At 36.4% G+C, this 25,275-nt stretch overlaps 6 protein-coding genes across 10 annotated transcripts; 4 read left to right on the top strand and 2 right to left on the bottom strand.

Moving 5' to 3' along the window:
* Window positions 1–904: 904 nt before the first annotated feature.
* LOC133795154 (uncharacterized) lies at window positions 905–1,570 on the top strand. Its single transcript, XM_062232604.1, has one exon. It carries the CDS (start codon window positions 905–907, stop codon window positions 1,568–1,570), a length of 666 nt encoding a protein of 221 aa, XP_062088588.1.
* A 4,486-nt stretch (window positions 1,571–6,056) lies between these two features.
* Window positions 6,057–10,227, top strand: LOC133796429 (DEAD-box ATP-dependent RNA helicase 35). Of its 3 annotated transcripts, none has more exons than XM_062233930.1 (4): window positions 6,057–6,234; window positions 6,630–7,532; window positions 8,510–9,465; window positions 9,909–10,227. In XM_062233930.1, exons 2-3 carry the CDS (start codon window positions 6,634–6,636, stop codon window positions 9,372–9,374), a joined length of 1,764 nt encoding a protein of 587 aa, XP_062089914.1. In that variant the 5' UTR covers window positions 6,057–6,234; window positions 6,630–6,633; the 3' UTR covers window positions 9,375–9,465; window positions 9,909–10,227. The 3 variants fall into 3 exon arrangements, with proteins under 3 accessions (XP_062089914.1, XP_062089911.1, XP_062089915.1); XM_062233927.1 differs by having other exon boundaries at window positions 8,510–9,813; XM_062233931.1 differs by lacking the exon at window positions 9,909–10,227 and having other exon boundaries at window positions 6,633–7,532; window positions 8,510–9,718.
* A 351-nt stretch (window positions 10,228–10,578) lies between these two features.
* LOC133796430 (uncharacterized) lies at window positions 10,579–12,068 on the bottom strand. Of its 3 annotated transcripts, none has more exons than XM_062233932.1 (4): window positions 11,931–12,068; window positions 11,266–11,685; window positions 10,996–11,106; window positions 10,579–10,839 (listed from the first exon to the last, which is right to left on the bottom strand). In XM_062233932.1, exons 2-4 carry the CDS (start codon window positions 11,656–11,658, stop codon window positions 10,807–10,809), a joined length of 537 nt encoding a protein of 178 aa, XP_062089916.1. In that variant the 5' UTR covers window positions 11,659–11,685; window positions 11,931–12,068; the 3' UTR covers window positions 10,579–10,806. The 3 variants fall into 3 exon arrangements, with proteins under 3 accessions (XP_062089916.1, XP_062089917.1, XP_062089918.1); XM_062233933.1 differs by having other exon boundaries at window positions 10,579–10,834; XM_062233934.1 differs by having other exon boundaries at window positions 10,579–10,785.
* Window positions 12,069–16,788: 4,720 nt separating this feature from the next.
* Window positions 16,789–19,897, top strand: LOC133796426 (NADH dehydrogenase [ubiquinone] flavoprotein 2, mitochondrial). The gene is made up of 10 exons (XM_062233924.1): window positions 16,789–16,974; window positions 17,060–17,092; window positions 17,220–17,285; window positions 17,900–18,016; window positions 18,209–18,286; window positions 18,385–18,490; window positions 18,614–18,660; window positions 19,064–19,141; window positions 19,270–19,335; window positions 19,465–19,897. Exons 1-10 carry the CDS (start codon window positions 16,918–16,920, stop codon window positions 19,570–19,572), a joined length of 756 nt encoding a protein of 251 aa, XP_062089908.1. The 5' UTR covers window positions 16,789–16,917; the 3' UTR covers window positions 19,573–19,897.
* Window positions 19,898–20,193: 296 nt separating this feature from the next.
* On the top strand, window positions 20,194–22,101 carry LOC133796427 (uncharacterized). The gene is made up of 7 exons (XM_062233925.1): window positions 20,194–20,489; window positions 20,599–20,685; window positions 20,786–20,910; window positions 21,045–21,141; window positions 21,223–21,332; window positions 21,458–21,532; window positions 21,780–22,101. The coding sequence occupies exons 2-7, from the start codon at window positions 20,616–20,618 to the stop codon at window positions 21,828–21,830; spliced, it is 528 nt and encodes a 175-aa protein (XP_062089909.1). The 5' UTR covers window positions 20,194–20,489; window positions 20,599–20,615; the 3' UTR covers window positions 21,831–22,101.
* Window positions 22,102–22,288: 187 nt separating this feature from the next.
* On the bottom strand, window positions 22,289–25,027 carry LOC133796428 (uncharacterized). Its single transcript, XM_062233926.1, has 4 exons — window positions 24,853–25,027; window positions 24,507–24,655; window positions 23,905–23,985; window positions 22,289–22,697 (listed from the first exon to the last, which is right to left on the bottom strand). The coding sequence occupies exons 1-3, from the start codon at window positions 24,959–24,961 to the stop codon at window positions 23,908–23,910; spliced, it is 336 nt and encodes a 111-aa protein (XP_062089910.1). The 5' UTR covers window positions 24,962–25,027; the 3' UTR covers window positions 22,289–22,697; window positions 23,905–23,907.
* Between the last annotated feature and the right edge of the window lie 248 nt (window positions 25,028–25,275).

Here is a 25,275-nt window from a genome sequence, read left to right as displayed (position 1 = left end):
TTAAGGGGGAGGAAGAAGGCACGTTGTGACATGTTCGAGGTTACTGTGTTCCACAACGAACACACATGTAACTTGGATTCTAGAAATTCTGATCACCGTCAAGCAGCACCGTGGGTTATTGGCCACATTATTAAGGAAAAGTACACATCAGATGGAACTAAGTACATGGCAAAAGACATACAGAGGGATATGTTTAAGGATTATGGCATCAAGATTAGTTATGAGAAGGCTTGGAGGTGCAGAGAGAAGGCACTTACGTATGTGAGGGGTACGCCAGCAGAATCTTATACAAAGTTATGTGGTTACTTGTATATGCTGGAACAGAAGAATCCAGGTACTATTACTGACATTGTGAGAGAGGACGACCGGTTCAAGTACTGTTTTTGGTCACTTGATGCTTGTAGGAGGGGATTTAAGTTTTGCGTCCTGTGATTAGTATTGACGGAACATTCTTGAAGACAAAGTATGGGGGCACAATGTTACTTGATGTTGCGTACGATGCAAACAACCAATTGTTTCCGATGGCCTTTGCAATTGCCGACAGTGAGAACCACGACTCTTGGAAGTATTTCTTGCAAAAGTTAAGGGAAGCCATTGGGGAGGTTGAAAACTTTGTGTTCGTATCGGATAGGCATCAGAGCATTAAACATGTTGTTGAGGTCGTTTTCCCCGAAGCATGCCATTGTTTTTGCTTTAAACATATTACTATGAATGTCATGTTCAAGTTCAAGATTGATGTATGTAACACGCAAATATGGCTGGCAGCCTACGCATGGTCGAAGACTGAATGTGATAGACATTTTGAGGTGCTCAAACGGATGGATCCTCCCATTGCTACATACGTCGAGCAAATAGGGCTTGAAAAGTGGGCTCGTCCTTATTGTCCAGCGATCGGTACAACATAATGACAAGCAACGCCGCTGAAAGCTTCAACAACGTGACAGAAGAATTCAGGAAATATCCAATAACTACTTTGGTTGAATTCACCAGGTTCACACTGCAAAATTGGTTTGCTGATCGTCTCGAAAATGCAAGTAAGTGCACTACCCCTTTGGCAACTACTTTTGAGAAGGATTTAAAAGCACAACATGAAGATGGTAGGTTCAGGACTGTCTATCGTAATGGTGCACAATTATTTAACGTTGGTACAGGTCCTGAAGGTCAGAGAGGTGGTGATGTGGACTTAGTCGAGAGAACATGCACATGCAGAATGTTCCAATTGCTAAAAATCCCTTGTCCTCATGCATGTGCCGCAGCAATTAGTCAGAATGCTAGCCTGTACGCACTTAGCTCCCCGTACTACACAAAAGACACGTGGAAGAAGACCTACGATGCAACAATTAATGTTGTCGACGAGGAGGATGATTGGGTACTACCGGAACACATCAAGAACATGAGAGTCGGGGTACCAGTGGATAAAAAACCGGTGGGTCGGCCTAGGAAGAGCAATGCGGGTAGAAAATCGATGAAGCGTCGCCCGTCTAATGGTCAAGTGGTTGTGGAACCTCGCCATTGTACTAACTGCGGTGGTTCGGGGCACAACAGAGCTACATGCAAAGCTCGAGTTTGAAGCTTTTCTCTATTAGTGTACTTATCTATACTAGTTGTAATGCACTTATTTTTTGACTGGATTTTTGTGTTGTATTCCTGGTTGCTGTTACAGTTTTTTAACCTTTTTTTTTATACAGGAATGTGTGAACCATGTAGAATTTTTAACAAGGTCAAAGTAGATTTTTTTCCAATTTTGCGATAGATGGCGATGTTTTTGCGATTTTGTGCGATATATTTTGCTATGGAGATTAATTATGCGATTTGTATGCGATTTTTGTGCGATAAATGCGATTTCAGACCATGTAAATGTGCGACAATGTGCGATTTGCAAAGCGAAATTAGCGATTAAAGACGATTTCTAACATATTTTACTAATCTGACAAAATATAATAGTGTCGTAAATATTATACATTCTGGTAAAATAAGTCAACACACCACCTATGTCTAAAGGTGAGCATGTTATCATCGTTAACTTTCTCAAACGACCGATCCAACATTCGGTGCTCCACATATTCAATGGCATATATTCCACAATCGCCACTGCAAATAAAAAGATATTGGTAATTATTAGTAATAATTTAGTAAAGTAATTCATAATGGAGTACAAAATAAAATAAATACAAAAAGAGACATTTACCTGCTTTCCGCTTGCGGTACAACTTCCGGAGTAGCTCGTTTATAATGCATTGGTGGGAGCTGGCTGAGATCACCTGTTTCAACCGGAAATACATAACTGTTGGTATTAAAATAACCAGAAGCCCGCAATAAGGATGCAAATATCTCGGTATAAGGCTTCAAATATGACTTCATATTGTCCTCAGTCGTGGCGCCGATATCACAGTCATATACAACAATATACCAATTCTCAATATCTACCTCAACAGCCACCCAATGCTTCTCAGCAGGAAGGTTCAATGTGAAGTAGATGTACTCCTGGTTCTCCCAACAAGGCAAGTACCGATGCTCCATCCCCCTCACATAATCAATAACTGACTCATCCCAGATAAATGTGCTTCTGTCACCATCATGACAATTCCAGTACATTGAAAATATTTGTGGAGCAGATGTGTCCAGAACCACACAATTCGTAGTGTACACCTCAGGGAAGAGCTTCCTCCTTCTTCTCAACAAGTGGAATATGACATCAATTTGCTGCATTTGAAATAAAAATGGTTAGAATCGAATCGCAAAAAAGTCGCACAAATGTCGCAAACAAGTCGCATAAAACACAATTTCTGTAATTAAATCGCTTTATGTCGCACAGACATCGCCAAAACGTCGCGCATATCCCAATGTACTATTTTCGCGATTTTCTGAGCGACTTAAAGCGATTTAATTACGATTTAAACAAACAATCAACTTATACATCGCTAAATATCGCAAATAAAATGATGTATTGTTCAAAATGAGAAAACAATTAAATTAAACAGTTAGAAACAAGTACTTACAGAATCGTCGATCCATTCGTGCTCCACCATCAACTTCACGAACCAACTCCAATCGACAATGCCAGTGTGCACTTCTCTAGGACGACGATTGTCCCTCGAGTAAGTAATCCACCTTTTGAAAAATTTGTACAGTCGTGGGTCTGCTGGCCTCAAAGTATCAACCTCAACAGGACCAGTTCATTGTTTCTTCTTCCCCGCTGTGTAGTCCTTCAAATACATTGGCTTTCGTTTTGCCCTCCTCACAAATTCCACTCCAGCTGGTGGCCCATCCAACTGTTGCACATCCTGAGACTGCGTATCTCCGATGGCCATAATAATGGCATCTGTTGGAGTAGAAGGAACCTCATCTACGTTGGGTTCCCAATCTTCAGGGTACACGTCGTCTTCAGAACCAGAATTATACTGACGACGTTCATCCTCTGCTGGCTGTGATGGTTGCTTCTGTAACAAACTTATCACGGTCGCAAGTTGATCCATGATAAGCTTCTTCATCTCCGCCTGACTACTCTCAAACATAGTCTTCATCTTATTCTGTGCAGCCAGAATTGCTATTTGTTGGGCTTCGACCTTCTCCAATCTCTTCGCCAACCCAAGGTAGTCGGCGTCATTGGCTGCAGGAGTTGAGGTTGGAGGCACAGTGCCTGATGTGGACGGCTCTGTTTGTTCTTTTGGTGGTGATGGTGGAATGATTTTTGCAGTTTGAACATATTCCGCCACCCGTTTTGCTTGGGTCTCGAATTGAGTGGAATCTTGTGTTCCAGCTTCTGTTTCTTCCATCTCATCTGAGCCCATATCCACCGTGGGGACTTTACCCTCACAATTGGACTTCCAGTATTCAACCTCCCAATTCCGAGGGTGCAAGATTTGAAAAACAACCATCTGTATAACCAAAAAATTAGAAAACAATCAATATCGCAGAAACTCGAAGAAACATCGCATAATGTCGCAAAATTATATTATCAACAAAGTAATAAAAATCGCATTTATGTCGCAATTATGTCGCTAATATTTTAAAAAGAAATCAAATATAAATCACAAAATAAAAAATCGCATAATGTCGCAAATATGTCGCAAAACAGATAATGTAAATCACATAAAGAAAAATGTTGTCGCGTAAAACTCGCACATATATCGCAAATAATACTGAAGGCAAAGTATATCAGAACAACAATGAGAAATAGAGAAAGATTCACATACCCTTTTCTCAAACAGCAGTGCCACATCAGTTTGCTTCACATCGTGTTTCGTAACAGTAACGGGGGTGCTCCAGTTCAACATTCTAGGGAATCTGCTCCCTTTGCACTGCCCATACTTCTTCCCCACATCTTGCATGACCTCAAACGCCCAATATTGCAGGGCCGGTGCATATCCGTACACATTGTACTTCGCTTCTAGTTGAGTAACTTTTTTCTCCTTCTTGGATTTCTTCTTCTTCTTATCTTTCTTGCTCGACAACTTATCCAGGTAGTTTTGCCGTAGTTGCTACATATTTTTAGCTGTGGAAGACAACAACTTCTGATAAGAAAGGAGGCCCCAAGGATACTCGAAGAAGTTATCTACATTTTCAACTAACTTCAGCATATCAGTCCAAATATACACACCCTCGGACCGTGACAACAGAACGCCTTCAACAAAAGCACATAAACCCAGCTTGTAAACATCATCTTCAACATCACACGCCTCAAAAGCTAGCCAAAGGGTTTTGAAGGCCACCCTTTTCGCATTGTTGAAATAGTCACGCAATATCCGATCAGAATCACATTGTGTATTCAATTATGCTGTCGAGGGGCCACCGCTCATCTTTAGGCCTGTGATCAAATCGAACTCAGACCTCCCAAATCTGGTTTCCGTTTTACCCATGTAAAACCACACTTCATCGTTTTTAACTTCACTGACTTTCTTTTTCCTTAATAACAGTTGATGCACAATCACCCTGGAGAAGTGAAGAACACTGGCATTCCAAAAAGATCCGAAGGGACTTTCCTTCACCTTATCAGTCAACTTAAAGGCTTCGAACTTATCCTTTATAGCAGTGAAGTACCCGCTCCCTCTGTAGTTGATACGCCCTGGAAAATGCTCGGACAATGGGAGAACGAGCTCTGGAGCCATCTGCATTTTTAAAAACAGGATTTATAATCGCACAAATGTCGCAAAAGAACTCGCAAAACCTCGCAAAACTACAATTATAAAAAATGTATAAGGTTTTTAAATTAAAATCACAAACCTATCCAATATAATCGCACAAACATCGCACAAAGATCGCTAAAACAACACAAATGCCATAAACTATCATTATTTTCCCTACATAATCGGACAATATCGTCCAAATGTCGTTCAAAAATCGCAAATCAGACACAAACAACGCCAAGTAACCATACTTGCCTTGATAAGTCGCACAAAATCGCACAAACATCGCTTAATATCGCAAATTTATAAGAAACCAAAGAAAAAGCAGTCCCGATACCCCAGATTCTTCCCCAAACACAAAATAGTAGAAATCTGAACATTAATCACAGAATTCAGTTCTAAAACAACAAACTAACCTCAAATACACCAATTTCGTTCGAATTAAAAAGAGAAATTAAAAGAAAAATATAAAAAACAAACCTTGGTTCCCGTGGGTTCAATTGACGGTGGCGGCGGTGATCGGAGACTGGGTTCTCGGAGGTCTGGCCTTTCGTTCCTTGGTCCGCGTGGGTCACTGGGTTCATGTGGGTCACTGGGTTGGGTGTCGGCGTGTGGGTTCGTGTGGGTCGCTGGTTCGGTGTGGCTGGGTTCATGTGGGTCGCTGGTTCGGTGTGGCGTTGTGGGGTGGCTGGGTTCGTGTGGGTTCGTCGCTGGGTTGGGTGTGTTCGTGTGGGTTCGTGGTTCGGTGTGGGTTCGTGTGCGTTGCGGGGTGGCTGGGTTCCATGCACGACGAGTCCCTAGTCTATAGAAAGATGGCGAGAATGGGAGAATTCAGGAGAGAGAAAGAACTTAGAGAAAATGGAAGAAGTTGAAAAGTAAGGGTATTTTGGATAAGTTTTCTATCTTTATTTTTTTGGTTTAATTTTTTAGTATTTGGATTTGGATTACACACAGACCAGCCCTTCTCTTTTCACTCGTCTCTCTCTTTTCTGGCCGCGCTCTTATTCAACCTTCTCTCCGGCGCCACCCTTCTGCCCCTCTTCTCCTCTCAGGCTCTGTGCTTTGGATTTGGGCTGTCACTCATATCGACCGCTCCTCTTTTGAGCATGTAAGATTCTAAGATTCAGAAGCTCTCTTCAAATTTTATGGGTTGTGAGGAGATGTGCTAGGTTTTTTGTGTTGCGTAGCAGACTTCGTGTTGATTGTTTTCTCCTCTTTTTCGTTTATGAGTTATATGCTCTTGTGATTATTGATAAGTATTGTGTGGTTTATGCTTATTGCTCGATTATGTACTACTTTTACTGGTTTATTTGTATATGTGTGTGTATGGTGGTTGCGAGGGTTGCAAGTTGCTTACTTTGTCGGGTAAATGCTTTTTCTTGGCTGGATTTTACTTTGTCATTTTCTCCGGGGTTTGATATACTTGAACCTGTTGTTCAATTTCTAATTTTTTCGATTTTAGGGATATTTTGCACTGTGAATACTAATTATGGTTTTGTTCAGAAGCATGGAGGAAGAGGATGATTATGTTGAATATGTGCCTGTGGCAAAGAGGAGAGCAATGGAAGCTCAGAAAATCCTTCAGCGCAAGGGAGCGTCTTCCACCGTTGAAGATGAGTTGGAGAAATCTAAAGAAGCTGAAGCCAAACCGAGTCTTCTTGTGAAAGCATCCCAGTTGAAGCGAGATGCTCCTGAGATTAGTCCAACGGAACAGATTGTGCAGCAGGAGAAAGAAATGATCGAGCACCTATCGGATCGGAAAACTCTAATGTCTGTTCGTGAATTGGCAAAGGGGATAACCTATACAGATCCTTTGCCAACGGGTTGGAAGCCGCCATTGCCGATCAGAAGGATGTCGACGAAGCAGTGTGATGCAATTCGAAAGCAGTGGCACATCATAGTGGATGGGGACAATGTACCCCCACCGATTAAAAATTTCAAGGATATGAGGTTTCCTGAACCAATTTTGAAGATGTTGAAAGCCAAGGGGATTGTTCAACCGACCCCCATTCAGGTGCAAGGTCTTCCCGTGATTTTATCCGGAAGGGATATGATAGGGATTGCTTTTACTGGTTCAGGGAAGACATTGGTTTTTGTGCTTCCCCTGATCATGGTTGCATTACAAGAGGAGATTATGATGCCGATTGCTCCAGGGGAAGGGCCATATGGTCTGATTATTTGCCCATCTAGAGAGCTGGCCAGGCAGACTTATGAAGTGGTGGAACAATTTTTAGCTCCTATGAGAGAAGCTGGATATCCAGAACTGAGGCCATTGCTATGTATTGGTGGAGTGGATATGCGATCACAGTTGGATATTGTGAAGAAGGGCGTTCATATTGTAGTTGCTACTCCTGGAAGGTTGAAGGATATGTTGGCAAAGAAAAAAATGAGTCTTGACAGTTGCAGGTAAAATATGTACCAATTTCACAGTTACAGAAAAACATCCATGAGAACAGAATAGCTTAATTTTTTTTTTTTCACTATATTAGTATTTGATAGGTTCATATATTTAAGTTCTTACCACCAACTACATATTGAATACCAAAATCTGACATTCGGTATAAATTTGAAGCATTACAATAGGACCTATTTATAATTATTCTATTTTATCTTGTAAAAATTTGTTTAACCAAAAATCAATGAGTAGACGTTTTGAGAGCCAAAATTTTCTCTTTGGTATTCTTCACTTGGAATGATTAAAATATTATCATAGCTTAGAGACTATCTTCTATATTCTTTCTCTCTCTGGAAGTGTTATCTTTCACTTTATCTATGTGTTGCCAGGATGGGGCAAGTATTCTGTATTAGTATGACAAGGGAGTATTTATTTATTTTATTTTTGCTGGAAGATATGGGAGTATTTTTAAAGTATATGTAACAATTTGGTAACCTATATTTTATCGAAATACAAATTTGGTACCGTATGTTTTCAATGATGCTCATTTGGTAAGTGTAATTTGAAATTGTACATATTTGGTACCCTAAACTTAATGAACAATAAAATTTTATCATGATGAGCAGTTTGGTCACATTGATCAAATTTTAGTACAGGTACCACCAAATATGTACGATTTCAAATTACAGGACATTATTAGAAACAGAATTGTAAAAAGAGTATCAAGTATGTATTTCGATAAAATACAGTGTACCAAATGAGTATTTACCTATTTTTAAATGTATTTTGACTGAGTTAGATGTGGTATTGTTGATTCGAGAACACTTACCATTTTCTTGCATTGAGGCAACAAAGCCACCCTGCTTAGATCCTCGGATGACTTTATTGCCTATTGGATTAGCGGGTGCCATAAGACAATCTGTCATCTCTACAATCTTTTTATTTATATGTATCTATTTTATTGATTGTGATTCTTTATTTCTTGCAGGTATCTCACCCTTGATGAAGCCGATAGACTGGTAGATTTGGGGTTTGAAGATGACATAAGAGAAGTGTTTGATCACTTCAAAGATCAACGACAAACTCTCTTGTTCTCTGCCACCATGCCTGCCAAAATTCAGAACTTTGCCAGAAGTGCTTTGGTAAAGCCTGTCACAGTTAATGTAGGAAGAGCAGGGGCTGCTAACCTTGACGTAATTCAGGAGGTTGAGTATGTCAAGCAAGAGGCAAAGATTGTATATCTTCTTGAATGCTTACAGAAAACCCCACCACCCGTTCTAATATTCTGTGAAAACAAAGCTGATGTGGATGACATTCATGAATACCTTCTCTTAAAAGGAGTTGAAGCAGTGGCCATTCATGGAGGCAAAGATCAGGAAGACAGAGAAAATGCCATTTCGTCTTTTAAGGCAGGCGAGAAAGATGTACTTGTTGCCACTGATGTGGCCTCTAAAGGGTTGGATTTTCCTGACATTCAGCATGTTATTAATTATGACATGCCAGCAGAAATTGAAAACTACGTTCACAGAATTGGACGAACAGGAAGGTGTGGTAAGACTGGAATAGCAACGACATTCATAAACAAGAACCAGAGTGAGACGACACTTCTAGATTTGAAGCATCTATTGCAAGAGGCAAAACAGAGAATACCGCCAGTGTTAGCCGAGCTAAATGATCCAATGGAAGATGTTGATGCCATTACTAACGCAAGTGGGGTCAAGGGTTGTGCTTATTGTGGTGGGCTTGGTCACCGTATCCGTGATTGTCCCAAGTTAGAGCATCAGAAGAGCGTAGCTATTTCCAGTTCGAGAAGGGATTATTTTGGATCTGGAGGTTATAGAGGAGAAATATGATAGTTTATGCATTTACCTTTGCATTAGGTGCTTATGTCCCCACTATGTGATTTGGTAATCATAAACTTGTGCAAGTGGACGATATCAACATGTAACATCACCAAATTAAAAAAAGAAAAGGAAAAATAGTATTTGGTAACAATTTCATTTCTTTTTGGCTGGATACAAAGTTCATTGCCATTTGTTCCTAGCCTCATTTTGCTTTCAGGGTTATCTTTCCATTTCTCTCAAACTCTTACCCGTGTGTAATTATAAATATTCATGTATATCGCTTCTAGTTTCTTGAAGCAAAATGTTCGTTTTAAGGAGGCAAGGGTGAGCCTCTTCGGCATGGTTGAAACACACATTTTGGCATTTTGTTCTGTGGTTTATAGCCTGTTCTTGCCTTGGCTTCCTTTAGTAGAGTTGACCCTAGCACTAAAACATTTCTTGAAGCATGGTATGAATGAATGTTGTGCGTGGCATGTCTTATAATACCTGCCTTTGCATGTGTTTGCTTACCTATTCTTATATGTAAGGGTTCTTTTGACACAGCTGAATTAATCCCCAAGATTGCACCAGCACCAGCAACAGCTTCTGAGGTCGAATGGAAAACTGCGGTGGTGGTCTAGCTGCTACGGAGTTCAGATCCTAAAAATTTATAGATGTAACTTTTTAGTTACCCTTAGTAACATTTAATATGTCTCGTTCTATGATTTTTCTTTTGCTATATAAGCTAGTGAATGTATCTTCTAGTACTTGGAAGTCACCGATTCTGTTTATTATGTAATATATTTTCAAATATTTCAATTAGGCCGGTTCTGAATTTTTTGGTGCCGTAGGATCGATCCAATTGACCAATTTGATTCATCCTTCTATAAATAGATTATTATTTGATCACTTCTAAACTCCTATTGTAAACTTAACTGTAAACTTAATTACAATAGATTACTATTGGAACTGTATTTATAATATAATTTTGTTTAGTTTGTGTTAACGGTATTAGTACCCCAGAGTGTCAAGAAAATAGCCAAACTGAAACATTTTTCTTACTAAAAAATTTACAATGGTTCAATTATCTTCAGCATAGCTGGACATTTAAATTTAAAGTACATTGATTTGCAAAGTATACTATGCCAATGATTCGAAGCTTATGCATCCATTAGTTTATTATGTTGATTTAAAATAAGGAACAAAAAGGACTAAAATACTGCAAAAGCCAATATGTCATTTTAATTGTACGTATATTGTATTGCCTTTCTATATTCGAATAACAAAGCTGTTTTTCCTGTATAGTAAGAAAATAGCAGAACACAGTTTTTGAAATAAAAGATGATGAAACACCATACCACCCAACTTAATTAAATCATCACACACTTCATTTTGCCAAGAAGCTCTTTTTCAATGGTAGCAATTTGATTTGATTTCACTCCTACACATATTGAGGACTGCATCAGTCATGGTGAAACTTGGTGTGGCCTCTGTGCTGTGTAGAAGAAAATATATTAAAGCAGAAGAAAAAGTATTCAAACCACAAAATAATAGATATCAGACTCAAAAGAATATGAAAAATGACTACACTTGAAACATTCACAACTATGTCAAAAATGTCATATATCTGAAGGTAAAGGCAGTACTTTACTTTTATAGGTTCTTGGAGTGCCAAAACTCTGGCTTTGAGCTCTCTGGTAAGAAGAGATGGATTTGGATATGGGCTTAAAATTTCTGGCAAACTCTTTCTGAATTCCACATTCTGTTTATGCCACGCCAAAAGCCATCAATATAGTTATTTCTCAAATAAGCCAAACTTTTGGAACTAGAAATTCTCAAGTAGTTTCTTTGGTAATATTTGGAATTGAAATTTGAAAGTTTGGATCCAAAATGAAGTGAAAGTAAAACAAAACATCATTACCTCAAAAGGGTTGACACCGGAACTTTCTCCTAGTACTAAATTTCGAGTTTGAAGGCAGTGATTTAATAGTTGAAACTGCTGATATATCTCTTTCATCATATATTTCCTTTCTTTTAAACTCCAAAAGAAGGCATCCTTCATGATCTCAGTTTCTTCTTCAAGAATCTTAAGTCGCTCCTGAAGCTCCTCAACTTCACTTCCCCACAAAACAGCCTTGTTCCCTTTAGATGATGATTCTCCACAAGCCTTACTTGCTCCTGTTTTCGAGCTTTCAGCATCTGAATTTGTTGATGGCTTCTTACCTTTCTCATACTTGTATTGATACTCATTGTAAAATCCCTTGAATCTTGAAAGCCAGTCTTTTGCTGAGGAAAGTTCTATCCTAAGCTCCATTCTTTCCTTTATTGAATCACTCCACAGCTTACAATATAGTAAAAATCCATGAAAGTGGAAAATTGTTAAAACATTTTAATATCTTAAAAAATGGGATATTTTTTTTCCCTCTCAATGTTCATGGGAAACTTTCCTAAAGACGAGAATTTTACTTATGACATGTTTGTAATAACAATGGTCTTACTACTCTTAAGAATGTGTAAAAATAAAGAAAAGAAAAATAAAGAGAGGTTAGTTGGAGAAGCAAATGAAATGATGGTTTGGTTGCTTACCCAATGGAGTTTGCAGAGTTCAAAATAATGAAAGTAAAATCCTTTTCCTTTTCAGAGATCATTCTCCATGTTTGCTTTTCTTGCAAGAGAGAGAGTTTAGTGAGGAATGTGTTGTGAGCTATATAGAGTAGAGAGTAGTAGGTTAACTTTACTAACAAGGCAGATACAAAGAGACATAAGAGGAAACTACGGAGTATTTGCGCAAAGAATGTCTTTTACACAGAAAATTAAAAGTGCTTGTTTCGGATGAAATTTTTAACTAAATCTAAATGGAATCAAATTAACAGAGCTCGGCTCTGTAACTATTATGTCAGCCTGAAACTTGGTTCATTAGTCATATTCAATACAATTGGTAGGCAATTTTTGGCTCCATTACTTCAGAAGCGGCTAAAGCAAGCGAGGCGGTTGTGTGTTCAAATCTTTGATTTTTTACCATTAGGCTATGTTTGGTAGAAAGAAAAAGTATCAAGCGATTCGATTGGGAGGAAATAATTTTAAATGTACATTATCTAGTTCTAATGTTTAAGCCAAAACAATACCTTATATGCATGAATTACATGTTAAAAAGTAGAGTAAATTGAGCTAAAATAACTAATATTTTTTTTAAAATGTTGCACTTTATATATTTTTTACATTAAATATACTTAATGTTATCAAAATGTTACATTTTTATACCAATTTTTTTTCTTTTGATAAATATAGTTAATGTTTTTAAATTATTGCACTTCTATACTTTTTTTTTATTATGTTGATAAATAATAAGAAAGTGAAGAAAATATATAGGGTTTTAATTATATTTCAAATTTTAAATTATTTTCACTTCTTTATTCTTTCTCAAAATAATAAAAAAATTATTTAAGATTTTAAAATTAATCAAAATAATTAAAACTTATATTTTTCCTTTACTTTTTTTAAATTGATAGAAAAATATTTTTTAATTGTTTTTTATTAATTTTAATAAAATATTTATTAATTTTTAATTTAAAATAACTATTTCAAGGAATAATAAGAAATAGAAAATAATTTAAAATTTAAAAAATAATTAAAGGTCTATATTTTTTCTTAACTTTCTTATCATTTCTCAAAATTATAAAAAAAATAAGTATAAAAGTTCAACATTTTAAAAACATTAAGTATATTTATTGCCAAAAAAAAAAATTAAGTATAAAAATACAATATTTTGAAGACATTGAGAATATATTTACTGACAAAAGAAAATTGAATATAAAAGTGCAATATTTTGAGAACATTAAGTATTTTAGCCGCAATTTATTCTTGATATCTACCAAACATAACCTTGATTGAGTGCCTACCATAATGTTTTTGAACACATTTGTAGTGATCATAGGTTTCCATGAAAATCAAGATTTTGATAAACAATTGAAACCCTCTTAAGGTTTGGAAGAGGGAGAGCAATGCATAGGTGTTGAGGATGAATTCATACTAGTTCCTAGGTACATGTTGGATCATCTTATGAGTTATGACCAATAATCTTCATTCTTCTCCCTCCTCTTTCTCCAAAATATACATATGGTATGTCAAATCTAAAAAGTGAGAAAAAATGGCATGTTTTTCTAGAAGATTACAGCTTGTAAAACATATACACCAAGAAAGAAAAAGGATGTGGTTTAGTGGTATGTACTATGTATTGGGTATCCCTATGTAACGACCTAAATTTGCTAATAAGGCTTAAGGGTCTTGATTAGTGTGCCTGGAGGGCATAATGGGAATTATGTGTGATTTTAATGAGTTAAATGCATGATTATGATTTAAAGCATATTATATGACTATTTGAATATTTGAGATGCATGACTATGTGTATTAGTATGCATGTAGGCCCTGATTAGGTTAGAAGGGCATAATCGTAATTTTGGCCATATGGGCATAACTGTGTACATATATGAGATAATTGTTGAGACCACATTATTATGTGGATATATCTGTGATCTGTGACTCGAGACGATCCTAGTGAGCAGATTAGTGGACAAGTCATGGTGGGGAGTTACACCCAGCTCGGGGTGAGTCTGGGGGTATAAATGGGAATTTAGTGAGTATATGGGAGTTTATTTTGACATCGAGGAATATAATTGGTGATTAGTTAGGTATCGGGAATTAAGCGGTAAATATTAGGGACACTCGAGGAGTTAGCGGGAATTGGGGTGAAATGACTAAAATGCCTCTAAGTGGATTAAAGGGTTTAGAATTAAAAGGGAGGGCATTAAGGTCATTTGGCTTTTTAGAGATAGGTATTACTAAGACTTTATGTTAGTGGAAGTGGTAGAATGTAATAGAAGTCTGAAAAGAAAAGAAGGAAAAGAAAGAAAGAAAAAGAAAGGAAGGAAAAACAGAGCTGCTTTCCTAGGAGTCGGTTGGTGATCACCTTCACCATTTATGGGCGTTTTCTTGGAGCAAAACTCAGAGGAGAGCTAGGTCAACTAAGCCATAAGGTTTTTGAGCTAAGTTTGAGGATTTGGCAAGGGTTTAGCAAGGATAAGCCATCACTTGAGGTAAAATTCTGTAAGTTTCTTCAGTTCTAGTTTTGGTTTTTAGCTAAGATATCTAAGCTGTGTTGATGGGAAATTCTAGGGAAGTTGGAGCCAAGGGTTGAGGAAAAGCAAGCCAAGGAGATCTAGAGGCAACTTGAGGTCGAAATTCCACCAAAGGTATAAATTTTGAGCTTTTAACTTTGATGTTTTGACTGGTTTCTGCTGAGTTTTGAAGTCTAGAAGTGGCTATGGTGGATTTTGAGATTAGGGATGCATGTGCTTGGGTTTTGAGTATTTGGGGTGCTTGGGATGAGTGGAATGTGTTAATAAGCTTGTTTTTGAGTTTGGAGAAGTTTTGGTTGAGTTTGGTTTGAGGAAATCGCAGGAGGGAAAATTGAGGTATTGCCTGTCTGTGACTAGCGCTACAGCGCTAGCCTTTGGGTGCTGTAGCGCTAGGCCATGCTTCCTGGGGGATTTTTCTTTTTCTTGTAGCGCTGTAGCACCCTCCTAAGAGCGCTTTAGCACTGCCCTGTTTCCAGAAAGGGATTTTAGGGTTATTTACAAGGGTTTTTGACCAAGGGTTTGGGGTTTGATTCCACCACCTTGTTTGGTGGAACTAGGACTTCCCGGGGGCTCGGGATTGGTCCCGAGGCTAGGTTTTGGACTTGAGGTTTGGTGATGACTTTGACCTATGATTGTGTTTAGGTGAGCGCTAGGGCTCGAGAAGGATTGTGCTCAAGGAGTCAAGTGATCAAAGCTAGCGAATCGAAAGGTAAGAAAATTGCACCCGGTTATATGTTTGTGATGGGACTAAGTGCTCCCGATATTTGTATTATGTCAATGATGGTATCATGCCATGGGACATGTGATAGCGGCCTAAGGGTGCCGTACACAATATTTGTGCACAGGGCGCGGCTTGGCCACTGGTAGCTGAGGACAGCTTAATATTCACTGAGCTCGGTTTAAGCGAGCCAGAGTCAGTGGGATAACGGAGGGTGCGGCCTGAGGGCGCTAACCCTAGTTATCATATGTGATTTGGTGTATGATATGAATTGATATGTTTAGTATGCTGAATACTTGACTATTTTGAATGTTGATATGGTTAAGAATATGTGATGCTATATGAGATATTGAATTGACTGTTGATTGCTTATGCTCTGTTGTTGTGTTTTCTTGCTGGGCCTTGGCTCACGGGTGCTACGTGGTGCAAGTAAAGGCAAAGGCAAGTTGGACCAATCCTGAGATGGAGAGCTGCGGGGTTGAATGTACATAGCCAGTTGTTCGATCGCCATGGTCGAGGAGTGGATCAGGACATAGATTGCTTAACTGTCTGTTTTGCCTTAATATGGCTTGATATTGTATTTAGTTCTTGAATCTTTTGTAAACGGTTCAATCTTAACATTTTTGGGATCCCGTGTAAACAGGAAATGTTTCTTTATGAAAAATGTGACTTTTAAGACCAAAACATTTTAACCCTAGTACTTTTATAGTTTCAGTAACACGTTTTTAATTAAATGACTTGATTAGCGAGTCTAGCACTTTATAAACACACAGTGTAACGGTCTTGGCTATCCAGAGCGTTACACCCTAAGTTTGAAGTCATGCCACTCATTCAAGTATTTTAATCTCACTTCCTATATAAATTGCTTCAACTCAATTGAACCATTGTATATATACAACAATCCATGTACAAACAACAAATTTTTTTGTCACAATTTTAGAAATAATGTCAACAACATATCCTATTATTTTTTGGATCATGACTAATTAGGGTTTACACATTTGGATCCAAAATATATATATATCTTAATTGTTTGGTATGCTCAAAATCAACCTGAGATGTGTAAACCCTAATCATTAAACTACACCATTTATTTTTGGAGTTTCAACTCAATATATTGTATTTTATTTTTACAATACACAACATTTAAATCACTTCTACCTATATTGTCACAAACAAACTACTGCAAATATATTCCAAAAAAAAACCAACTGCAAATCCCTTTTCTTTTGTTATTTATAGTTTTAGAATATTTTGAGTCAACTAGTGTTATAATAGAGCTAGACACTCCATTTTTTTTTTTTTTGAGGTCAAATACCAATTTTATAAAAGTAAAGATTATATGCATTTTCCCTTATTATTTCCTTTTATTAAATTTTTGTATTTTATATTATATTTTCTAAACTTTGTCCTTGCTTAAAAAAAATTACTCCTAAAAGATATAAATAAATATAGATCGCAAATGTCCGTGAATCTGGAGCGTTCATCAACGCAGTATCATAAACCCCAATATAAATGCGAAGCAGAAGATAAGTCGATCGGCGTTGGGGAGATCCAACGGTCCTAAATCATTCACGTGCTCTACATCTCCGCCATAGCCTCTCATCTCAACTCTCTCAATAAGCCCCGAACTCCCCATCCCTCCTAGTCCAATCTCTACTCCGTTACTCTTTTCTTTCTTCTCATCTGGGTCGGGTCGGGTCTGGTCTGTTCCTTCAAAATGCTGGCTCGGCTCGCTGCCAATCGCCTCCGTGAGATCCGTCAGATTTTCCGTCAGGTATTTGTTTTTCCTCCTCGCTTTCTTGGATTTTCCCGCTCTCCACTCACTCTCTAATCTTTTGTTTGTTTGTTTGGTTGGGCAGCCGTTGCGATCCTTTTCTACTGCCCTAAATTACGTGAGTGTCATTTTTTTTCTTCAATTCCTGATCTTTTTTTATACATGTTCACATATTTATATCCATATATGTTCCTGATTTTTTTTTTATCTTAATGCTCAATTCATGATTTTTGGGAATTGAACAGCATATTGACTCCCCAGACAACAAACCTGACCTACCATGGGAGTTCAGTGCTGCAAACAAAGAGAAGGTGAGTGAAAATGTTAAAGCTAATTTCTTTCATTTTATTATTTAAGTTATAGGTCCCATGATTTTGTTAAAGAAAGGTGAACTATGTGTGTATGTGTGTGGGTTGAGTTAAATTCCCAAAGATAGAAAATTGTTCAACACCATTCTTTTATTTGGGGGTACATTTGCTGTTCGGGTTTTAGGTTTTTACCTCTGTAATCTGTTTTCTAAAATTTGATTCTAATATTTTTTAGAATTATACATTTGATGGGAAAAGGAAAATGTAGGAAATTTATATCACTATCATCTTAAGTTGACGATTTCAATGCTACGAATTTAACTATTAGGCTATATTGTCCTGAGAAATAGTAAATGGTATTCACTCCCTATTTTGTGATGAAACTAAACAGGGGGAAAAATTAATAAAAAAGTTAAAAGAGTAAAAAACTTATCCTTATTTTGCATTATTTATATCAAATCAAATACAACATATAGGTAGGTGTATGTATCTATATATGTCCACAATCATATTTTATGTGCATACATATATGTTGCTATAACGAGTGTATATGCGTACATGTGTATTTATGATTTTGACAAATTGAGCTTTAACAATGTTATCCTATGCATGCTTAGGTTAAGGAGATAATTTCGCACTATCCGTCCAACTACAAGCAATCCGCTGTTATTCCCTTGCTGGATCTTGCACAGCAGCAGCATGGAGGATGGTTACCCGTTTCAGCAATGGATGCAGTATGTTTGAATTGACAGTTTAAAGAACTTTTTCCGTTCTTGTATTTTATTGTCTACTTTTTCGCAGCTTACAGAATTAAAAGTCTCATTGCTGGATTAGTTAAATTTTGTTTTTCAATTGAGCATGTTCTTTTCCTTTAGAAATATGGTACGAAAAGAAATTTATTGACAATTGTTTTGTGGATAATCCAGGTAGCTAAGGTTATTGAAGTTGCTCCCATCCGTGTATATGAAGTTGCTACATTTTATTCAATGTTTAATCGCGCTAAGGTGGGAATGTAATTTTTGTATTCACATATTTGTGCATCCAACTTTCAGGAAGATGCTACCAGAAGCAATTCCATGAACATGTTTTCTTGGTTTTTTAGGTTGGTAAGTACCATCTATTGGTCTGTGGCACAACACCATGTATGATCCGTGGTTCTCGAGATATTGAAGATGCCTTACTGAAGCATTTAGGAGTGAAGAGGAATGGTGAGTGTATTGCTAGCTAGTTCTCAGGATTTATTTTGCTTTGAAATTAACAACAAATTATTGCAAGTATTTGCAAGTTAAAATAGCACGCTAACAATGATCCTCTTGGCTTTTCATCTGCAGAAGTAACTAAGGATGGATTGTTTTCTGTTGGAGAAATGGAATGCATGGTGAATATTTTAGCTTCCTCACTTAAATCTGCATTATGATTGTTGTTGGAATAAAAAACTTGAGGAGTGTGACTTGAAAAAGGAGTTCAATAATGACACTAAGGTCCATTAGAGGATATTCTTTTGAAATGGATTGGCTATGATAAATTTTATAGTCTGAGCATTAAACCTTGAGTCCTGTCTGTTCATAGAAAAAAATGTCTGTTCAGTTGTTGATTTCCAGCTTCTTTTGCACACTAGATTTGCATTACTTGTTGCCACCTGTGGTGTTATTGAAGATCTGGGGTCGTTAGGTTTTCTGAGATAAAAATTCCCACTTCTTTTTTATGTTAAAATTATAGTTGCATTGATTTGTATTGAATGATCTATGCATAATGTAATTTTACCTTTTGTCTTTATGCAGGGTTGCTGTGTAAATGCGCCCATGATCACTGTGGCAGACTACTCCAATGGTTCTGAAGGATATACTTATAACTATTATGTGGGTTTTTGATATTTACTAGACCATTATGATATTTATGCCTATTCATACCTCAATATATCCCTTTAAAGTTGATAGAGTGGATAGAAGCTTTTTGAACTTAAATTAATCTTTTATCGCAATTTCAGGAAGATGTCACTCCGAAGAAAGTTGTAGAGATAGTTGAGAAGTTGAGAAAGGGCGAGAAGCCACCGGTAAGAAAACTGGCTGGGGTTGTAGTGCTTTATTTCGTTTTCCTTTATGTCATTGTTTTGTTGGTACCTTCATTGCCACATACTTAACCTTTTGTTCTTGTTTTCAAATCCGAATGCTCGTTCTTTCAGCATGGCACTCAAAATCCAGGGCGAACTAAATGTGGACCAGAAGGAGGAAATACTACTTTGTTAAGTGAGCCCCAACCTCCTCCATGCCGAGACCTTGATGCCTGTTAAATTTGTAGCACATGATGTCTTCAATAACATAAGGCTTGGACATTCTCAGGCTTTACTTCTGTTGTCAGTCAGTATTGTTAAATTTTCTTTACGGCTCAGCAATTGTTTTGTATTTCGATATCCCTGTATGGTTTCTGGTGGATGTGCCACACAATTCCATTTTTGTTTCAAGTTATATACATTACATTGGTTTGGAACCATACTGTTTCTAAAGGTATGCTTTCATCTCATGGTCATCTTGTAAGATCTCTACATAAAGTCTTTATTAACCAAAGACTTCCGAACCATTTCCCATTGCTGAGAATGAACACCTTTATTAAAATCATGATTGAATTTTAAATTTATCAGAGTCATGCATAGCTCTTTTTCGTTCATGTTAACTCAAAATATGCTGCCATAATAGTTCAGACAACAAAAGAAATGAAGATAATGTACAACTTTAGCCAAAAACTCGATAAAACATTCATTATAAACATTCAGATACAAGGTGAAACATTCTTTGCGTTCTCTTTAGTTGACACAAATGTCTTCACACCCATTTAGCTTTTTGCCCCCACACTCCAAAATAATAATAATAAATAACAATAATTGCACAGAAACATGAAGAGTTTAATATAGTTCAATTTAAAGTGCGTCTGACGAGGTAAACGATGAAAAACGTTGTCTCGAGGAACATACTTTGTTGGTATTTGTCTTCTATAATAAGAATACGTCCAATTTTCCTACTGCCTCGATTATGACTAAGCAAAGCTAAAACCAAAACCAAAACCATATCTATATGTTTCCTCCAGTGACCATACATATTCATATGTGCGCTTCAACACTTTCCCTTTTTCTTTGTTTCACCTTCTGTTTGGAATCCGAGAAAAGCACTTCAGTAATCAAAAGTAGCAAACCAGAGAATTCAACCTTGCAAGGTGTGGAAATCTACAGTAACGTTTTCTTTTTGGACTTTTCTGTCACGGGGATTTTTTTTATTGCTTCGGTCAATGATTAACTGGGATTTGGAATTTTTTGTTTTTGTAGTTTTACAGTGAAAATCGATGGGAAATACTTCATCTATGCTAACTCAATATGACATTGAAGGAGTTCAAGAACACTGCAATCATCTATGTGGATTTTTGTTTTTTGTTTTTCTATCTTTGATGATTTTCTCTCGAGTTTGTTTATTTCTGCCACTTTTATTTACCAATGAATTTTCTTCTTCCTGTAGTTTCTCAGCAAGAAATAGTATCCTTGTATCAAAGATTTTGTCAACTCGATCGAAATTCAAAAGGTTTTATTTCTGCTGATGAGTTTTTATCGGTTCCTGAGTTTGCAATGAATCCACTTTCTCAGGTATGAAATGAAACTTTTGATTGAAATTGCTGTTAAATATCACCTCTTTCTGAATCCAAACATAAAGTCCATGAATTTGATGTGATGGTGCATGTTGTATTGACTTTTTGGCTTGACTTTCTGGACTTGTTCAGAGACTGCTTAAAATGGTGGATGGATTGAACTTCAAGGATTTCGTGGCTTTCTTATCTGCATTTAGCACAAAAGCTAGTTTTCATCAGAAAGTTGAAAGTAAGTGCAGCTTAACATATGGTGTTTTTTGTTTCAGACCTTTCGGTGCTGCACTAATCATACTACACTTTTCTCTGTTAGTTATCTTCAAGGTATATGATACTGATGGTAATGGCAAAGTGTCTTTCAATGACATCCTAGAAGTGTTGCGCGATTTGTCTGGTTCTTTCATGTCAGATGAGCAAAGAGAGGTATAATAATCAAAGATCTAATTGACTTCTTTTCTTTCTATATTGTCATTTAATCATAAAAAAAAACTTGGAAACGTATGAGGACAATGTTTAGTTCACTTAAATTATGTTGTTCAAACTTGCAGAAAGTCTTGATCCAAGTTTTGCAAGAGACAGGTTACACAAGGGAATCTTATCTGATGTTGGATGATTTCGTTAAGGTACTTTTCAATTTACTGTATAATCTTAATCTATCTTTGGCCTACAAAAATGTTCTGAATGACATTGCATAGAGTGAGAATTATTTAAAACATCAAAGAAAAAATGACAGTTTTCAATTGACTACATAACTTTTGGAAGCAGCAGTTTTTAAAGTTTTCTACCCTCAAAATAGCTATGGTGGAAGAGAAAAGAGCAGTGTGAATTTGGTTACCACTAATTGCCATTATCACTCTAATCCTGATGCAGATTCTTGGTAGTACTGGCCTAAAAATGGAGGTTGAAGTGCCCATTGACTAAGTCGAGATAGATTCATAGCAATTCAAGCTGGAAATCTGAAGTGAAAAGTGAGCAGTTGTTTTCATCTTCAGAACACATTCAATCAAGATGGAAGCATACAGCTTTTCTATATAGTTTTTTTTCTTTTATAGTAGGAATTATCAACCATTGTATGTACCAGTGTAAAGTGTCCAAGTTTCCATGTTTCCAATGCAAGAGATTGTGTGGACTGCCAATGCCATGAGATTCTTGTCAATGAAAAGTGCCATTATTAGTTCTCTTTCTTCCATCACATTACTAATCCAATAATACTAAGAATGACTATCAGCCAAAACAAATTTAAAGCAGACAAATCCTTGAGAATTTCTTGCGTTATACCGACTCATAGTGGCCCAATCCTACTCATTTCAATCATCAAAATTCTCCAAATTATGATATATCCTATGCAAAATGATATGTCCAAGGATCAAGATTTAGAATTACTTTTCAAACACCAAAAAAAAACTTTTTGTTTATTATAAGGTAAGCAATCAAGAATTAATGTGTATAATTGATTGCCGAGTCGAATTCCAATTTGTCTTTCATTATTGTCTGCATTGAGCCACTGAGGTCTATTTTATCAAATATCATTATCTTCTAATCAATGCCTAGCTACTGCAGCAAAATATCTTCTAAAACAAGTCATATTTTTAATAAAGAAGATTTGCATTGATAATTAAAGCCGGTCTCCACAGAATTTTCTGCCAAAAGAAGAACCAAAAGTTAATAACTTGCACTTGGATAGTTCAGTTGAGCTTAAATCCTAGTCAACAGGGCTAATGTTTCACTTCTCCAGGCCGAGATATTGCTGTCCAAGAAATGGTCATCAATGGTGAAGAACCTCCACATCTGTACATTTAACAAAAACAAGGCTGTTTTTAGATCAAAACTCAGACTCCATTACTGTCTTTTACATCAATGACTTCTGATTAATTTCATTCCTGTGATGATGATAATAGTGATTATATTAGAAGAGGAATGCTAATGGTTATAAACCAAAGTTAGATGAATGGTTAATTTTGATAAATTTTGTAAAATAGATAGTTATTATTAGAATTTTTAAAAATACAAAATTAAGCTTCGTATTTAACTAAAAGAACACCAAAATGACATGTTCACTTATATCATCAAATCCTAAAATATTATATTTTCATAGAAATTGCCCCCACCACACACACACAACAATTCTAATAAAGCAATAATAATAACTATCAGCTTAGATAAAAGCTATATATTAGCTGATAATTTACTAACAAAAGTCTATATGTTTCACTTAAAAATAAAGGGTATCATGTTAGTTAAAAACAAAGCACTACAGTATATAACCAAAAAAAACATTATTAAGGGTTTTTATTCTTCATGTCGTAGTTATGTTTTACTACTTATTGAACATGTCAAAGAGGTTTGTCTTTTATTTGTCTTCATAAAATATACTCCATGTGTGTGCTATGAATTATCTCTAATATAATTGGTTTGTCTCATGCATGATGATATAGGGCTTAAAGAACTATTTATTGCGTCTCATGATTTGGGGTATTAGCTCCCAAGGGTCGACACTTGTGGATGGTAGTGTTGTTATTCTTTGGATTCAAGTCTTAAAATGGATACCTCTGCTACTATTAAATAAGTTATAATGGTTTACAGCCAAAAAAAAATACAATAATAAATAAAAGAAGCTATAATGGTACAGTATGATACAATGAACTGTTTGTCTATCACATATTTAGGGCGGAATTTGGTTTTGGAGGGTAATTAAGGTGGACCTAAATCATGAGCTACTGTTCTATACTCCTCCCACTTAAATGCCTGAAGTAATTTTCAGATTGCACATGCAAAGTATTTTCATGGCCTTTAAGGCAAGGTTTCAAGTGTGGATTGTAAGATACATTTACGCAGTTAACTACATAACCTCACGAAATCTGAAGATTAATGTAAAATGGGAAACATGTAAGAATGTTCAACAACTGAGACTATAGACTAAAATAGTTCCACGTGAAATTGCTCAACTGTGATATATCTTCTACACTCTTATAAGTATGGACAAGTTAATACAAACCAATTATGACTTCACAAGCTGTGCTCGAGGCCTCCACAGTCCCAGTTGATACTTGTGAGTATATTTCAGTATCAGCTTCCTCTGGAACACAAAAATTCAGACATGATTCTAAGTTAGAAACGAACAATCCAAAACACAGTCAACCTGAAACCTACAACAACTAGCAGAGTCTATTGGCAAACCTAAAGGGTGAGCAAATAAAAAAAGGGTTGGCAAAAAAAAAAAATCAATTAAGCAATGACTATAACCTCATAATCAAACTACTATCACTAGCTCAAAAACTCTAACCGGTGGTAGAAAATTACTCTGTATTAGAATGGAATCAAGCTTCTAATCCATACAGTTTAAGGCCTTTTGGCTGACATTTTCACCTAAGTCTCATCTTTTATTTTCCTCTCCAGACAAGAATATCATAGCTCTGCAAGAATTTAAAGAACTTATTTGTTGCCAAGTTTGTAACATTACTACACCATAGAAAGAACTGGTTTCTAGTTCATAGTACAAATTTTTAGACACAACTATCCTAGAAACCCTGCTTGAAAACCATGTAACTTGATACGCTATATTAATGTAGAGTGAAGAGAGTGATGGGGTAACATTACATGTTTGCAAGGGACTCCAAGCTTCTTGAGCTTAAGAGTGCGAGTAACAAGGAGTTTGTGGAAGTCACCAATCTCAGATTCAAGCTTGGCGACATGGGTTTCAACTCCTTTGCCTATTCCATTCAAAAATTCTGGTATTCCAACTTTCACTGCAACCAAACACAGTACTACTACTTATTCTTCTTCATCATTATAACCAATTTTCTCATGAAATGGAGAACCAGCCTACTCAATCAATCCCCAATAAAATAACCAATCATACAGCAAAAAAAAAAATCCAGAATTTAAGCATTGTAAGGTTCTCATTAAAAAATATACATGTATATATTAAAACCCTGAGAGTTACCCTCATAAGGAATCGATTTGGAGAAGAATCTAGCGAAAGAAGGGGTTGAGTAGGGTGTAGACATTGTATTTTTGTTGATGAACAGAATTTGCCTCCACGCCATCGCCATCGCCACTTCTTCAACCTCACGTAACACCTCTTGGCTCTTTGGGATTGGGGTTTTGTTATTCAGCTCACAATCAACAATACGGTGTCGTTTTCTTCCTTTAAAAACACTTTTTTTTTTTATTACAAATAAAAATTAATAATTAAAAAATATACAGTACCAAATAATTAAATAACCGTAAAAAAATTATGTATAGCCCGAAGATTACAAAAATGAAAAAGTAAATTTTTTCTTGTCATTTTATTTTCTTCATTTATCCAATGAGTTCCATCTATTAATTTTGCATCTTAGTGTCAAATTTAAAATTTATTAAATTT

Source organism: Humulus lupulus, chromosome 8 (genome assembly GCF_963169125.1).
Source record: "Humulus lupulus chromosome 8, drHumLupu1.1, whole genome shotgun sequence".
Taxonomy (NCBI): Eukaryota; Viridiplantae; Streptophyta; class Magnoliopsida; order Rosales; family Cannabaceae; genus Humulus; species Humulus lupulus.
The sequence above is the reverse complement of the archived record's forward strand: the minus strand, read 5'-3'. Positions and strand labels throughout refer to the sequence as shown.